Source organism: Pelodiscus sinensis, chromosome 11, assembly GCF_052426305.1.
Source record: "Pelodiscus sinensis isolate ZL-2025 chromosome 11, ASM5242630v1, whole genome shotgun sequence".
Classification (NCBI taxonomy): Eukaryota; Metazoa; Chordata; order Testudines; family Trionychidae; genus Pelodiscus; species Pelodiscus sinensis.
In genome coordinates, this window is record NC_143062.1 from 24,853,697 (window position 1) to 24,871,999 (window position 18,303).

At 41.6% G+C, this 18,303-nt stretch overlaps 1 protein-coding gene across 3 annotated transcripts in view; it reads right to left on the reverse strand.

The window, feature by feature from the left end:
• The window catches only part of IL17RD (interleukin 17 receptor D), a 73,381-nt gene that overhangs the window by 27,605 nt on the left and 27,473 nt on the right, over positions 1–18,303 (reverse strand). For all 3 annotated transcript variants that reach the window (XM_089781204.1, XM_089781205.1, XM_075938872.2), the window contains one exon: positions 640–697. In XM_089781204.1, the coding sequence (XP_089637330.1) occupies positions 640–697 (58 nt within the window). The remainder of the gene's footprint in view (positions 1–639; positions 698–18,303) is intronic.

An 18,303-nucleotide genomic window follows, 5' to 3' on the forward strand; every position in this document is an offset into this window, starting at 1 on the left:
GTCTGTGGGAATGAGTGGCTGCCTCTTTTTGGTAGCTGCTCCCTCCAGCAAACTGTATGCAAGTTTACTTTTGAATGACAGAGACAGAGGATGCACTCAGAATGCATGACAGTCAGTAGAAATGTGGGGAAGATTGCAGTTACATAAACCTGAAGTTCACAAACTTACAAGTACAGGCAGTCCCCGGGTTACATGGATCCGACTTACATCGGATCCCTACTTACAAACGGGGTGAGGCAACCCCGCACTAGCTGCTTCCCCCCAGCAGACCAGGGAGACGCGAAGCTAGCGCCCCCCCCCCAGCAGACCAGGGAGACGTGGAGCAGCTTCTCAGCAGCCACCTCAGCTTGAGAATAAAGGACTGAGGGAAGTGAGGTGTGGGAGAATAAAACTGAGCTCTGGAGAAATGTTTGGCTAGAGTTTCCCCTACAATATGTACCAGTTCCGACTTACATACAAATTCAACTTAAGAACAAACCTACAGTCCCTATCTTGTACGTAACCCGGGGACTGCCTGTATTGCTAGAATTATAGTTTGGTTTTTTATTTTAAAAAATCATGTTGTTATATAAGTATAAGAATCAGGATTTTTATTTTTGAGAAGATGAGATTTGTATCTGTTGTGGGTGATTAACTTACTGTCATATTTAAAGGTGATATTAAGCATTCCACTGTTCTTGCTGACTGATGGCAGCACCTACAAACAAACAATGGGAAAACATAGTGAAAAAAATAGAACTTTCTCTGAGTTTACAAAAACATTTTGATTTTAGGTGTTCAAATTTGGCATTGCACACAAAAAGAAAAGGCTCACATGGAAATCTATGCTGAATTACATTGTCTTCAACCTGTCAGGCAGGCAATGTGAACACAGCCAATGCAACAACTGATTGTGGCATTCCTGGAATTCTATATTCTCTCCTGCCCCTAGCTTTCAGATGAAAGAGAGAGAAGATACTGGGGTCTTCTGAACTAAAATAATGTGTGACTGAAAGCTGCATCTAATAAGGCTCAAAACTACTAAGCTATGAGCAGTCATACATACACACAGGGCCAAGAAAATGCAAGTCTCTTTTGAGGCTGAACCCAGTTCCTCAGTCCTAATGACCAGGAAGAACAACTAAAAAGAAAAATTTCATTCCTAAATATAAAGGGAAAAACAGAAGAGTGCCACGGCAGTTACACAGAGGAATTTTTATGGAACCTTAGTTCTGTTTTCTTAGTAAAAATAACTTCCAGGACAGATATCAAAACCAGGAGGAAAATGCCAAGCTGGAGCTATAATCCACAAAAGAGAAATTCCCCATTGTGGTAATCAAGAGAGGGTGAATAGGTGCAGGAAGTGCAAGATGGATTTTGTCCATCTGTATGACCACCGGGCCCAAACAGACAAGTTTTCGGCATGTTCAGAGTTTGCTTACAACTAAATCAGATTACCTTTTTTAAATATTTAACTCTAATCAATGCTTATGAAAGGAGTTGGGATTCATGCCTAGAGGGATCAAAGAATAACCAAAGAGCAGGTATAACAGGATACCAGAAGACCCCCCAGGAAGAGCTTGCTTTCTTCCGCCTTCTTCCACTACCCATGGTCCTACGGCTGGGAGGAGTTCTGTACCCCTCCCCCTGACTATTATTGGAGGGGGGTGTCCTTGCTTGACCCCTTTTCCTGATCTGTGCATGCCCCTGTGTCCACTGAAGGTAGGATAAAGAGTAATCAGCTTAATCTTCAGCAAGGAAGATTTAGGTTAGATAGTAGGAAAAGTGTTCTAATTATAAAGATAGTTAAACACTGGAATAAGTTACCAAGTGAAGATGTAGAATCTCCGTCATTGAAAGTTTCTAATAACAGGTTAGATAAACACTTCGGATGGACTAGCTCGGTGTTTCTCAACCTTTTTTTATACAGTACCCCTTTAAAAAAATTATAAGTACCCTCAGTACCTACAGTTTTCTCACAAACAAAATTTTTTCCTACCATTGCAACATTTGTTTCAACAACTTAATTATAGCTGGGAGGGCAATGAAATTTTTGGGTATAAAAAGTACAAAAATAATAAAGCGCTGTAAAACTTAACACAAAAATTCAGTCTTCTCCAAATTTCAATTGTGTTGACACACCCACCATACTTCTCTCGAGTACCCCTAAGGGTGCTCATACCACTAGTTCAGAAATCTGGACTCGGTATACTTAGCCCTGCCTTAGCACATGCACAAGGACTAGAAGATCTCTCAAAGTCTCTACAGCTATGTCTACACAGCAGAGTTAATAACGTAGTGCGCATCTACACATCTTACTCCGATTCCTATAATCCTGATTGTATGAGGAGTAAGGAAAGTTGGGAGGTATTTTATTTCAAAATAACTGCTGTGTAGACAGTGCCAAATGTCGAAATATGCTATTACAATTTAAGCTACATAATTAGCGTAGTTCAAGTTGCGTAGCTTATTTTGAGTTTAGCCCTGCTGTGTAGACGTACCCTTCCAGAGCTACATTTCTATGATTTTATATTTAGCCTTAACAAGGGTTTTTTATATCAGAATTATATGTATTTCATACTTGTAAATGCTTTACAGATTTAAAAGTGATTTATCATGTTCATTATCTGTTTATATTACAGTAATACACAGAGGCCCTAATCAATATTGAGGGGCCATCATGCAATGGACAAACAATAGTATGAGGCAATCTTCGCCAAGAAGAGCATATGATCTTATTAGACAAGACAACACATTTAAATTTTCTGTTCTTTATTAGTTGGTTGGCTAAAATGAACAGTTAAAGCAGGGGAAAATGGAAACAGGATTGCCAGCTGGAGCAACTCCAGTTGGAACAGGTCTTGTATCCTAAAACATTTTTTCTAGAGGCACAAGTTGTAAATATCAAGTAAGCTACATCTGATACAACAAAGAAATTCACTGACATTTTGTACTTATGCAAATCACAAAAGGAGATAATATTTAGTTCCTGATAGGCTAAATTTCCTTCATATCCTAAAGCTTAAGGTTTCTGAGCAAGAGAAAGATCCATCAAGTTCCACAGGTCTGATTCTAAGCCCATTATAATCAATAGGAGTATTCCATTTATTTCAGTGGAGATTGAATTAGTGCCTTTAACTTTTGTATTGTAAAATAATTTTAGAACATTTTCTAAACATATTAAAATATACGTAACAAGCAGGAGTTAACATACTGCAGCCACTAATTGAAACAAGAGCACCTAAAACCAAGTACGATGAGCCAAATACTACTGAACCTATATGTGAACAGTGAGCAGAACTAACAACAAAGGTAAATTAGGCAAAATTTGGCCTCAAATATATAAAAGGCACCCAAAGGCCATGATTACCAGGGTGAGTGAGGTGAGGGATAGTCTGGGGATGACCACTTAAATTTAATAGGCTGGGGACAACCACGTAAAGAAGAAAAATATAATTTTAAAACCATACATTTTGTTAGTTAAAGGAATAAGCTGATCAATTAAATTGATCACAGCAAGGGCCGTCATTCAAACACTTATACACATGAATTCAATAAAATGCTTTTCCAGGAAACAGTACCTTGTATTCAAGCCACTAAGCAGTTGTGCTATTTAATTAGCTTACAATTAAGAAGACTTGTTTAGAATATCTTACTTAAAACTATAAATACTAATGTTATGACCTCAGGGTTAAATGTTCTTAGTTAATTAACCACTAACATTTGTTGAACTTAAGTGCAGCTTTTAATTTGCTTTGACCTTTGCTAAAAAGTAAGTCTCCAGTCCCTGGAGCTTTTTCTATAAAATTCCTTTGGTCTGCACACTGCTAGGAACAATGACTGAGAAACAGCACATAAACTAAAGAAAGGTAATGATGAAACCATTTTTTAAAAAGAAATGTCACCTAAAAATCTTTAAATTGATTTTAGGATAACCAAAATTGAATTTTTTACAAAGAAAACAACATAATTATATACTTGATGAAAGGCAATTTGTTATTCCTCGTGACACATGGTGCTCATGTTATGTGGTCAGGAAGTGAACTTTGCAGAAAATCTGATAATCTAAAGGCTATATTGGCAACTTGAACTGTGTAGGAGACAGGGCTTTACTCAAAGTTCCAGTTGTCAAATCTATGCCTCAAATTGCAAAATTTCAAGACCCACAGCAAAAGATACTCACATATACCTCTTCAACAGACTCCAAATCACAAATTACTAGGATTATGGTTTTGAAACACCTTAAATCAGAATAATTGTAAGTCTCAAATCTCAAGGTTTAAGCAGGGTGAATTGACTTAAATCAAGGCATTTTAAATCAGCAAGGGTACGTCTACACACGAGCAAGGGTACATCTACACACCAGGGCTAAAGTCAAATTAAGCTACGCAACTTCAACTATGCCAATTGTGTAGCTTAAGTCAAAATAGCTTAACTTGGCTTTAGGTGCTGTCTACACAGCAGGAAGCCAAAGGAAGAACACTCCTCCTTCACCTTCCCTTACTCCTCATAAAATGAGGGTTACAGCAGTTGGAGTAAGAAGTCCTCCAACTCAACATTATTCTGAAATAAAGGCTTGTAGTGTAGATTCACTCCTTGTTATTTTGGAATAATGACAGTTATTCAGAAATAACACTGCTGTGTAGCTCAACCCCAAAAGAAAATTACTGATTTAAGTCAAGTTTCCCAGTGGTGGTACTTCACATATTTCTTAAATAATGGTGCAAATCTGATCACTAAAACATGTTGGATAGGAGGATGTCCCTTGTGTAATTTTTGAGATAACTTATATTAATTTAATGCAGCAGCAGCAGAACATTAGGAATGAACTAAATCACATACATCAACAGAACAGCACTTATATTTATTAAACTAATCTTAAACGTTACATAAACGTATCACATTGGTAACTGCAGCAACCTCCTGAGCTGCTGGCTGTCCTTAAACTGTTATTTTTAATTTTCAAATAGTATTAACTCTAACAAAGTCATCACAACACTCAATATACAGTGTCCTTAAAATTTCTATAACTAGCTCATCTTCCTCATTCCCACTGTAATTTTTTCTCATAGACTGAAAAAGAAATATGAGTTTTCCTGCTTTTTCAACTCCCAGTCAATTTCGTAGCTTTGAATGAATAATACCAAATGACGAAAATATTCTGTGTGTGCTTGCAGAGGAAGTTAATGCTGTGAAAAGTTGGCTTAGCAACTGAAGGAAACTCTGTTTCAAGGTGTCAAGCTAATGATCTCCACAAATTCAGGGGAGCGAGTTTGTCCAAAACATCACCAGTAAACATGTACTGACTAAATGGTTTTCTTCCAACCCTGAAATTTATTATGATTGGCATAACTGAGGAGTGATTTTGAGATGCTCATTCCGTGGCAGCAGCATCTTAAAAGTTAGGCATCTACTTTTTATATCTAGGGTCTAGAATGTTCATAACAAAATTAGGTGGCGTTAGTGCTCGATCCATTTGATTCTTTATTACCTGCAGTTTAACTTTCTAGTGAGATATTTCTTTTGTCAATGTCTTTTGAAGTGCCTTCCAAATTTTGACAATATCAATAATGAGCAGCAACTTCTGTGAAGTTTCTTTAAGGCTATGGATAATAGGTTTTAGTATGCTGAGCATATCTTCTGTATTCCTCTTTAATCCAATGTTAGATAGTTTGTATGAGATACTTCTATCTATTTTATCTTGGTTTTCTTCACGAAGTTTTATGAGAATAGGACAGTTCTTAATATACTGTTCAAAACAATAGACCACAGAATTCCATCAAACATAGTGATGGAGAATTAGTTTGGATGCTCCAGTTCTCTTCAGTGAAGCTGAAGCAAAATGGTTGCTATGGAAGTAGTTTGTGACTTCAAAAACATTTTCTTTTAATCCTGGAGGAGACATACTTAGGTCTTTGACCAAAAAAAGACACCTTAAATGGGCACACGTTATTAAGGGGCATCCTTCCATTTCTTCTTCTAAGTGTCATCTTTGCCACATTTGCAGTATCGTTTGTGATACCTGCAAGGAGGTTTACAGAATCAGTCGAAAAAGGCTTTCTTTCTCGACAGATCCCCCTCTAGAATGCCAATATTTGCCAACAAAGTGCTGAGTTAGCAAAAAACGGTGGCCATTTTTATTTAAATCCCCGCTTCATTCGCAATGTCGACCTGCCTAATCTGCATCCCTCTGCCGACAGAGGGATGCAGTCTAGACATACCCTAAGTGTAGGTTCAGTGTGTTTGAGATGATTTTATTTTAACTGTTTTTTTAAACAAGAGAAATTTAGTATTTTGTTGATGATTTTAAGAAATAAAATATCTGATTTAAATAAAATATTTGTTTTTTAATTTTTTTTAAATCACTGATTTTTATCTATCCTCTTCCTAAGTGTCTTCAGGCCCCCAATGTTTACAAGTGATTGTAATGCTATACATTGGTACTGCAGAACCAATAGCTACTCAGCAGAGAGACCACATCAAACAACATGTGAGTGAGATGAGCAGGATTAATGCTAAATAAAGAATTAAATATAACAGAGCTATATGTTAGTAGCTCGTCAGCTAAACAAAGATGTTTAAAACACATATTTTAAGATTTTAGAAATTTACCTACAGAAATAATACTGAAATGTATATACTGAAATATACATTCAACATTCAGCTTTTGTTCAATAAAGGCCTAGCAACAGGGTGAATAAGCACTCTCAGGCAACAGCTTTAACATCATTAATAGGGAACCAGAGATCTTAGCTTTCACTAATTACAGATATTTGGTAATGGAGATAGGAAATCACTACCCGCCCCCCACCAGCACTGACTTGTGCACCAGACCAAAACAATAATCATGATTCATCTTTCACATGTTGTTAATCAACACACATGTGTTCCTAATTTCATGCTCCCACTAGGCAAGCTGAAGGGACAATTGTTTCTGAACTCTAACATCACAATGAATAATTGGTGTTTACCATACATATTAGTTAGTAAACTCAAATGTTATATCTGAATCTACCCTTTTCATTTTTAAACTCTTGCACTACTTTCCACTAAGTTGAACTATTTACAGTTATCACCAATTTAAAAAAATATGTTAAAAACCAGGTGTTTTCTCCATGCTTCTGTTGAGAGTGCTTCTACCACAATATATAACTAGCATTTGTACAAGCTGTACAAATAGGGATTTAATGACAGAATGAAATTTAAAAAACCTAAATTTTTTCTTTTTCTGTTGTTTTACATTTCATTGAAGAAATTACTCCAAAATGTAACTTCATCAAAATTTATGTAGTATACTGTCCATGCACTGTAAAGATACTACCTGTAGATAACATTTTCAAAAGTGCCTAAATGGAACCTATGTCCCATTTTCAGAGGGGACTTTCAATAAGACTAAGATGGGGGGGCAATAATTTTTAATCGGGGGCCACTCCCAGATTTTGATAAGTGGTCAAGGGAATCACTTCTATGGAGGGAGAGTGGGGTCTGGAATGGTGGGTGGGGTGCAGAAGGGAGCTTGGGATAGAGAACTGGGATGCAGGAGAGGGTGTGGGGTCTCTGAGGAGTTTGGGTGAAGGATGGGGTTATGATTAGGGATGTAAGCAACTAGTTGACTACTTGACTAGTGACTAGACTAGTTGCTCCCCGCCCTTGCTATCTCTATCAGAGGAAATTCCATCAACTACTTGATTAATTGATTTATCGAAATTTAACATCCCTAGTTATGATCTGGAGCAGGAGTTTGGGGTGCAGGGTCCAGACGGAGGTATGAATGCAGGAGACGATTCTGGCCTGGGGAAGTAGGAGGGGGTGCAGGGTCTGGGAGGGAGTTGTAACCTGGAGCGGGTGGGGAGAGGGAATACAGAGAATTGCGTGGTGACCTGGGGCAGGTAATTGGGGAAAGAGAGAGGGTGGGGTGCCAGAGGCAGGCTGTGGCTGGGAGGTGCTTACCTAGGCAGCTCCCAGCCAGCAGCTCAGCAGGAACCTGAGACAAGCTTCATGCCTGCCTGCTGGACTGGCTGCCCCATGTGGCTCTGCTCCAGCCCTGGGAGATGGAGGAAGGAGGCCTCTTGTAAAATTTCTCAGCTCCTATTGCCTGGAAACTGGCCAATGGGAGCTGAGGGATTTTGGTGGGGGCAGGGACAGCATATGAATTCTCTCATCCCTCCCCAGCTTGAAGAGCAATTAGCAGCCAACTGTTTAAAACAGTGTGAGCTACTGTGTAGTAAAGGTGTTGGTGTGGTGGCCAAGGGTCAGATCCAGTGGCTCGGTAGGCTGGATCTGGCTTGCTAGCTGCCTCTTGCACACCCTTGAACTACAGTTATCACCAAGTCTACTCTGGGGCAGAAAGTCAAACTATGATATGCAATTCCGTGAATAGCTTAGCTGGTATAGATTAACTTTAGCTTGACTTACCACAGCATTGTTCCCTTACTTCTTGTAACCCACAGAGTACTGGAGTCATTGGGGACACCATCAGTGGTTGATTTAGTGCAGGGGTGGCCAACCCATTAGAGACAAAAAGCCAAAATAGCAGTAGATAGAGTGCGAAGAGCCACATACTGGGGAGAGGGGGAGGGGAGGAGTTGTTGGGGGAGAGGGGGGGAACGCGCTGGGGAAAACAGGTGCCAGTACACCGTCCCAGGGCATACATTCACCAAAAAAGCACTGGTAAGGGATGAGAGGTGCAAGCTCTGGGAGGGAATTTGGGTGCAGAAGGAAGTAGAGAAGAGGATGCTGGCTCAGGGAGGGGGCTCCAGGCTGGAGAGTGCTGGGGTCAGGTGGAGGGTTGGGGTGCTGAGCAAGCCGCAGGCTTGTGGCTGTCAGGGTGCAAGAGTTTGGGCTGAGGTGCATGAGGGGCTCAGGGCAGGGAGGCTGGGAGTATGATGGGCTCAGGACACAGATTTGCAGTGTGTGGATGGTGCAGGAGTGTTGTGGCAGAAGACTGGGGATGTGGGGATGCAGGAGTTTAGGGATGTGAGAGGCTCAGGACAAGGGGTTCCAGTATATGATAGGCTCAGGTTTGGGGTTGGGTGGGGAGGGGGCAGGAGAGTTATGATGCTGCGGCCAGATGGGGGCTTGGCCCCAATTGGGGGCTTGTTGGCCAGCCTTTTTTTTTTTAAATAAAATATTTGTGTGTCAAACACAAAATGTTTCAGCATTGTCTTTAATTATGAGAGGGGCGGGGAACCTGTTTTGAGTCAAGGGACACTGACCCACAGAAAAGTCAGTTGGGGCCACACAAGTGAGATGCAAAAAATAAACCCCTTCAAACCTCCCTAAGCCTCACTAATGTGGCCCCAAACTGTGCTGGTGGGGGGAGGGGACAGGGTACTGGGGCAGGGTGTTATGCTGCAGCAAGGTACTCGTGGGGGGGGGCCTCTGGCCAGGGGGAGGGGACAGAGATAGCTGGGGCCAGTACCTGGGGATCCCGGATCTCAGGAAGCATGCTGGCTGCTCTTCCCCTCCCCCAGGCATCCCCCTGCTCTAACCCAATCCCCCTCCCCATCCCCAGAACCAGGCACACCCCCCCAACCCAGTTCCCTTCCCCAGAGCTAGGCACCGCCCCCCCCCCACTCTAACCCAATCCCTCTCCCCTTCCCCAGAGCCAGGCACACATCCCGCAACCCAATCCCCCTCCCCAGAGCCAGGCACCGGCCCCCCAACCCAATCCCCTCCCTCCCCTCACTGCAACCTAATTCTCGCGTCCCAGAGGCAGAGCCACCACTGCTACAGCCGCACGTCTCCCTCCAGGCACTGGGGCACATGCACTGAGCAGCCGGCATGCCCCCCAACCCAATCCCCCTCCCCTCCCCGCTCTAACCCAATCCCCCTCCCCCGCAACCTTATGGTCGGGTCCTGGAGCCAGAGCCGCTTCCGCCGCTACCACCACACACATCCAGGACGCCATGCACATCCGGGATGCCACGCTCACCCCCCCACACACCTGATCCTGATCCCCCTCCTCCAGAGCCAGGCATCCCCCCCTGCTCTAACCCAATTCCCCTCCCCCACTAACCTTATGCCCAGGTGCCGGAGCCGCTGCTGATGCCGCCACTTCACCCGGAGCTCTTGCCGCTGCCTGTGCTCAAGCAGCTGGCAGCTAGCACATGCAGGTTGGGACACTGTGTGCGATCTGGCCTGCGTAATCAGGATATGATGCAGTGTACTGGGGGCCGTGAGTGGAACGGCGTGGGCTGTGAGCACACATGCGGCTCACAGAAGCCCGGCTGTGAGAGAGACTGACCTGAGCAGTTCCGGGTTGGCCACTGCTGATTTAGTGGGTCCTTACTAGACCTGTTAAATCAAACCCTAGAAAATTCTGATTAAATATAGATAAGGCCTACACCTACCACTTATGTGGGTATAATTTTTGCTGCTTAGGGATGTGAATAAACTACTCTGAACGACATAAGTTACACTTACCTAAGCCCTGGGTGAAGAGAGTAGGGATGTTAAAATGTGTGTGTTTAGGTAAATGTGCAACCACTGAAAATTTCAGTGGTTACATGTTTATATGCGGAGGATGGTTCTTGCAAAGCCACCTCCCCATTCCCCTGCACTGCTGCCTCTGTATCAGAGGCAGCAGCGCAGGAGGTGGAAGGGGAGCAGGTGGCTCCCAGCATGCACCAGCTCCTGAAGATCCCTCTCAGTCCCCTGAGTCGCTGTCTCTAATACAGTAGAAGCAGTACAGGGGAAGGTCCTGCATGTAACTGTGAAGGTTAACTGATGAGCCCAGGCTCATTGTTTAACCTTGGATATGTGTACACTATCACATTCCTAGTACAGTGCTACATTGGCAGAAGAGCGTCTTGCTGACATAGCTACTGCTGTCTGTTGGGGGTGAGAACTATCTCTCCTCATAGCACGTCTTCACTGCAGGGAAGCCTCAAAATTAGTCCGAGGCAGGCTTCCCTAAATTAGATGTGCTAGCTTGATTTAAAGCCCCAGGAGGCACTGGGGAGGAATAACTTAGAATGGCCCTGGAGAAGGGCTATTTTGAAATGCCAGCAGTGGAGTGTCTACACACACCTTATTTTTAAATAGCTATTTTGGAATAGGCATTATTCTTTGTGGAATGATGTTAACAGATGGTTTATTCAGAAATCTGTAATTTCAAAATTATTTCAAAATAATGGAATGGCTGTGTAGATGCTCGCATTGTTATTTCATAATAACGCTAGTTATCTTGAAATAATGGTACAGTGTAGACACACTTGCTGATGCTTTTGAGAAAGTGATTTAAGGACATCATGAAGGCAAACATGAAAAGTGTGGCATCGGTGTTGACACTTGGGAGAAGCTTGCCCAAGACCATACCGAGTGGAGAGCAGTAATCCATGAGGGGGTGGCGGAATTTGAGAGGTCCCATCACAGCGCAAATGAGGAGAAAAGAGCGGCAAAAACTGCCCCGCATCCCTCCAATAGCCACCAGCACTTGCCCCTTCTGTGATAAGGCCTGTGGTTCCAGAATTGGACTAGGCAGCCATCTACGGATCCACAAATAGGAGGGTGACAGGAAGATATCCTACTTGTTATTGAGTGACCACTGAGAGAGAGGGTTCCAAATGAGATGTGCAGTTTATTGTCAGTTCGTAACTCTGAGGTTCTACTTTAGTAGTTACCACAGTATGGACATAGTGAAGAATGTATCGCTACTACCTTTATTGAATATCTTCACTATCCATAAAAGTTAACTCATACTTTATAGAAACATAATAGAAACCTTGAAGAACTTGCAATTTTAAAAAAAAAATCAAACACACTGAGGAAGTGATAGCAACAGAAGGGGAAGGATGATATTGACAAAATGTGAAACAAATATGGAATGAAAAAGTGTACCTGAGTTTAAACTATAAAAATAAGATAAAAGGGGAGATAGCACTACAGTGGAAATCACTGGATTATTATTATTAATTATTATTGTTATTACAGGTAATCCAAGGAGACTCACTCAAAGATTAGGGCCCCTGTCCTAGGTGTATAGTAAAAAAAAGTCCTCCCCAAGAAAAGTTTACATGCCAAAATGAGGACAAGATGCAAGGAAATGTCAGAATCAAAACAAAATCAGCCAAAAGCTTTAAAGACCACACAGAAAGATGCCCGCGGAGCTATGCTTACTTTAAATAAAGGTAGCATGGCTCAGAAACAGAATCTTCAAAAGCTACATCCCATCTGGACTATAGCTCTTATAACACACAAATGCATAAAACAGGGGATTTTCATGTTGCTATGGAAACCTGTTCTGCTAAAGCAAGTTATACCCCTTTACTTCATTTTTCTTTTAAAGCAGTGTCTGCTTTAAGGCGGATTTTACACATTTATATACATTGTGAAATGCAGGCTTTCATGTGGGAGTTTTCTATGAAAAGTAATTGGACTCCATGAATAAATCTACCACCTGCTTGCAAAATTCAGTATTACTACAACCTCAAAGATGCAGTGCCAAATTCAGCCTTGCATTAAACACAGGTGAAATTTTACTGCCCTGTCTTTTTGACTACTACATCAGGTTTTTGCTAATGTTTTCACATCTATTCAACAATGCCCACATTGTCAAATCTAGTTCTTCCCTTGCCCTATTTTTAGGGAGGCGCCAGCTTCCCAAATCTACTGAAGAATCCAGCATCCTGGAATATCCATAGCCTGAGATTTGCAAACATTCTTCTTACTACCCAAAAGCACTGAGATGGCTTTAAAACTAGAGTCTGTAACTTTAAGCTCTCCAATCCACTGCTGATGGGTTGCTTTTTGCCCCCCTGCCTCCAGTCCCTTTTCTGGAGAAAGATTGCAACCAAGCATTTAATTCAAATCAATAAATCAAAACAAGAGAGAGAGAGAGAGAGAGTGAGTGAGTGAGTGTGTGTGTGTGTGTGTGTTATATTTACCAATGACCAGTGGAAAGATGCCAAAGACAAACAATATAAGATAAACATTGGATTTAGATAAAAGTCTAATCTCAGAGACATACAAATTAAGAGTCTTTACCGAAGATTGGTATCACCAACTATCTCTGCTGCCTTCCCTGATATTACCCCCTATAAATCTATAACCAGATGCAAGGGTTACTCCTCTTTCTCTCTCACTATGCTCTGCCTATTGCCTCTCCCAAAGTACATCATCTCAAGGATAGTTTACCATGTAGTACTGTCCTGTTTGGTTCTCTCAGGTTACTAGGAAAAACTCAATGTTAAGTGTCAAATGTTAACACCTTGCTCCTACACAAATGTCCTTTTCAGCTCCTGCATTAGGTTGTCTGGACATCAATTAGGCTCGGGCTGGAAGAACCTTTGTTCTCATATTAACATAGTTCTCATGTTAACACAGTTAATGTTTTGAACTTCCTGGTCACAGTACAACCTTCAGAGAGCAATATGCTTGCTGACCTGGTATGGTCATAATACACTTTCCTTTGTTACAGGTTCTCAGATTTGAACAATTTTAATTTCTTTCAACATAGCCACCCTAGAGCTTTTTCCTTAAATTACTCTAGATTAAGCACAAATGTTTGTGCTGTGGAACAACATTTGTGGTGTGTCTGTACCCTTAACAAATACTGGAAATTATTTAACTAAAGATGAAACACTCTAGTGTAGACAAGCCCCAAAAGATTTCACAACTGTCCTAAAGCCTAACATTCTAACTATAATCTGAAAAATGCTATTTTATTCAGGAATCTGGCAAATATTCCATCGTCCTAAAACAGTATTTTGTAGAAACATTTAGTATTTGTTTCCCTAACCCAAGATTCTTGGAGCTATCTCTTAACCAGCACGCTTTAAAATTGAAGTATTGACCATTTGTGATCATTAAAGATCCCCCAGCACTTTCCACATGGGTAGGGTGTTATCTTTGATGTTATGGTTGACTTCCCATTTGGGTAATTACATTCCAGATGCCTAAATTCTTCTGCCATTTCAACTGGATATGGTATTCTTCAGCTGCTCCAAGTATGTAATGCTTTGTAAAACCATTGCTGAGTTTCTTCCCAAACATTGCTATATTTTGGTGGAGGATAAAGTGGTCTTGATATAGATAAATATAGATATAAAGTCATTTGCCAATTAAGCTTATCCAGTGTTTTAGAATCCTTTGAGAGGAAATATACTATGTGAAACTTAGCTACCTTATATAAAATTATACAAATAATGACAGAAAATATTTTTAGTTGGCCTCACCATTCATTATTTTAATCTCTCTTTTAAAAATATATTATGTACAGTCATCTTACAGTATATCAGTGAAACAAATGGAAATTAAGAAATCATTGCTAACCACAAATAAATTACTTGCACTGTGCATCTTCAGAACACAATGTATCTTTTATTCAGCTGATTGCAGGATGTGGCCCAACTGGTTTACCTTAAGGAAGAGACAGTACTTAAAGCCACAATTTACCAACAATAGGAGAGAGTTTAATTTATACAGTTTGCCTTCTACCGTGAAAATTTTAAATCTCTCCAGTCAAGCCCAGGAACTCAGTGCAGACATGCATGGAAAAAGGAGGGTCCCCATTTTTATTTCTTTCAAGCATTTGCAAGTTCCTTAAAGTCTGATCTGCTCCATTTAATTGTTTCAAGTTTTTGTGTAGATAATATAATACACTTCGTTATGATTATGGTTAAACTGAAATTTACCACACACACAAAAAAAGTAGATAGGAGCAAAGGTCTGTTCAAACAGTTCAAACTCTCACTAATGTTACCTAAGAGCTTCAGTCTAGGAATTTTTGGTCAGAAACCAAAATTCTGCATTTAAACTATAAACAACAAATAGAGAGAATTCATTCCTAAGATTTCCCAAGACAAAAGTATTTAATAAATCTTGTTTTTACTCTGCTACACCAATTATACTTCACAAAATAGGCAGCAACCCCTTAGTTAATCCAAGTAAAACAAAACATACTACTTATTGTCACTATAAAATACTATTCAGGATCTAAATAAATATCAGTATCTCTGCTAACTACACTGACAGTCCACTTAAGTGTAAATGAAGACAATCACAAGCATAAAAAGCAGGATCTGCACTAAGGATGTTAAGTAACAGTTAATTGACTAGTTGAGTAGTCGATGTAATTTCCATCTATTACTCAACTAGTCGATAGGCACTTCCGCAGTTGGAGCTCTTGTACATTTCAAAACAGGAATGCGGAACTCCGCGTGCAGCCCGGGGCCAGCGGGAAGTCCCACTGACTCCAGGTTGCATGCTGCGTGCCAGCTTTGAAATGTACAAGAGTCTGTGCGTTTCAAATTGGCAGCACAGCATGGAGTCCGGGATCAGCAGGGAGACTCAGAGTGTCAGTGCTGCGCTGCAGATTTGAAATGCCATGTGGAACCGGGCGTGGCATTTCAGCCCCAGCTAATCCTGGGTTCCACGGAAATGCAGCACTGGAGCCCAGGATCAACTGGAGTCCCTAGCTGACCCCAGGCTTCATGCGCGGCAGCGCCACAGAGCTGATTCTGGGCTCAGCCGTGCGGTGCCGCTTTCGAAATGCTGAATTTGAAATATAGCTATGTCTGGAATTTAGGAGATCTATCGAGATGAATTTATACCAATAGATCACTGAAAATCGCCAGATCTTTCCATGCATTCCTCCAACCTTAGAAAGTTGTGATCCCCTTTTGTTTTCTTTCCATTACACATTGGGTCTTCTGGAAGCTATCCTGCCTCTTAACATAGTAAATGTATCAGTGAAATGAATGACTGAAGCTATATGATTTTAGAAATGAGGATAATTTTCCCACATTTCCAGGGATTCTATTGAAACCACCTGTTGGCTAGTTCTCAACTATCTCCTAAAATTAGGGTGGGGTACAGATTAGGGATGTTAAGGACTAGTTGACTTGTCCAATAGTGCGCAACCTGTGGGCCACGACCCCCAAAGGGGGTCATGGATGTCTTCCCGGGGGTCTGCAGCGCTTAGATCCGGCCAGCTGGGGGCTAGGCCCGGCTGTTGGCAGCTACGCAGTGCTTAGATCCGGCCGCCCAGGGGCTGGGCACGGCAGTTGGCGGCCCCCACAGTGTGCGGGTCACAGATCAAAAAAGGATGTGCACCATTGGACTAGAGACAGAGGCAGCAAAGGAGGAGGAAAAGTCGGTATTTCAAAGTTGCAGCGCCATACAGCTGAGCCCAGGATCAGCTGTGCGGCGCTGCCCCTGTGAACGCCACCTCAGCATTTCAAAGGGTCAGCTGCACAGCTGATCCCTGGCTCAGCAGTATGGCGCTGTCCGTCTCAAATGCTGAGGCGGCGTTCAAAGGGGCAGCAGCACACAATCCCCCCTCAATGTTTTCTTATGTAGACTAAATAAACCCAAATCACTGTTGACTCATATCCAGCTTCTCATTCACGATAGTCCCCACGTCTTTTTCTGCCAAACTGCTGCTTAGCCAGTTGGTTCCCTGCCTATAACAACGCTTGGGATTCTTCTGTCCCAACTGCAGGACTCTGCACATTACTACCTGTTCCCCTACCCAATCCTCCAATTTGTCTAGGTCACTCTGGACCCTATCTCTACCCTCCAACTAACTTAGTCTCATTTGTGAATTTGCTGAGGGTGTAATCCATCCCTTCATCCAGGTCAATTAATAAAGATGAACAAAACTGGCCCCAGAACTGATCCCTGGGGCACTCCATCTGATGATGCTGACCGCCAACCAGACATCATGCCATTGATCACTACTTGTTGAGCCTGAGAATCTAGCCAGCTTTCTATCCACCTTACAGTCCATTTAGCCAATCAATACTTCCTTAATTTGCTGGCAAGAATTACTGAGAGAGACCATATCAAAAGCTTTGCTAAAATCAAGCTATATCACATCCACCGCCTTCGCCATATCCAAAGAGCCAGCTACTTTGCAATGAAGACATGCATTCTTCCTCATGTTTCAATCTGAGAATAACCCATTGCCATGTGCCCCTCATATTTTATGAAAATTTGCTTATGAATATGCATAACTCAAATATGCTTTATGCAAAACAGGTCATGTAACAATTTTTAAATTTACAATTTGTTAATTCTGCATATCCTTTTTATGTATGTGTGTCATTCATGTATGTGAATATTTTAATACTAAATGTGCTAATGAGGGCCATTAGTGATACTTTAGGAACTTAATGGCTCAGCACTCAAAGCAATGGTCCATGAATAATTTTATTTTTCCTGTAAACCCAAATGGTGGTTGGTCCTAGAAAGACATGTGACCATGTCACCTGGTATTGGAATTTATCTTGAATCTGGTATTTTTCCTTAGGGATGGGGAGACTTAATAAAGGGTCCCTGCCCTGGGGAAAGTCTAATTAAGGAATGGAAAGGTCTTTGTCTTCAGCTGGCTTTTGAAATTGCCACCCAACCCTACAAAAAAATACACATTAAGAAACCTGGGGAAAAACTATAGGGAAAAGGCGCAGGGAAATCTGCTGGAGTCAGGTCAGAAAAAAATCAGCTGTGATCTGAGATAAGACCAACTGTTTAGGATAAGCATATGCATGCAATAAGTTTCTTAGGATGTTAGAATTAGGTAGTTGTGTTTTATTTTGGCTTAGTAACTTACTGTGATCTGTCTGTTTTCACTTGCAATCACTTAAATTCTACATTTCACACGTAATAAAACACTTTTGTTTATTATCAAGTCTAGTGTAAATAACTGCTACATGAGAAGGAACAACCATTGTTCATATCTCTCTTTCATTGATAAGGGGGCAGACATTTATGAACTTTCTCTGTGTAAAACTTTTACACAGTGAAAGACAAATTTATATGGGGTTTTGGTCTTTTTTGGGGAGTTGGGTTCCTAGGTGCTGTCAACGGCCTTATAGCTGAGCCTTCCAGGAGCTGAGCTGGTCCAGCATCTGTGTTGCTCTGTAGGGGAGATACGTGCCTTGGCTGGAGGAGACCAGAGCTTCTGGCTCACCAGGAGAGAGTGGTGGGATGCCCCGAGGGTAGGAAGGTTGGCATCCGTGGCTTGATCAGTACACTTGGGGACAATCCAAAAGGGATTTCTGTGATCCAATCCATCACACTTATTATGTCCAGATAACCATGTGTGGAGCTCTTAAAAGCTCATGCTTATGCCTGGCAGACAAGGGAAAAGATCAGAGCCTGACTTTTAAATCATTTCCTTTCAGCAGACTACTTTCTGCATGCTATAACACGACATACACATTGTTATTAGCTTCTGTTGTGGCTAAATGCTGATCAGATAATATCACAAGCTTTTATTTTAAAAGAATATATATTTAAAATAAAAAAAGAAGAGGCAAAACTCTGCCAGTTTTGAGCATATACACAGAAGCCAACACTTTCTTTATGGGCATGCAGTAT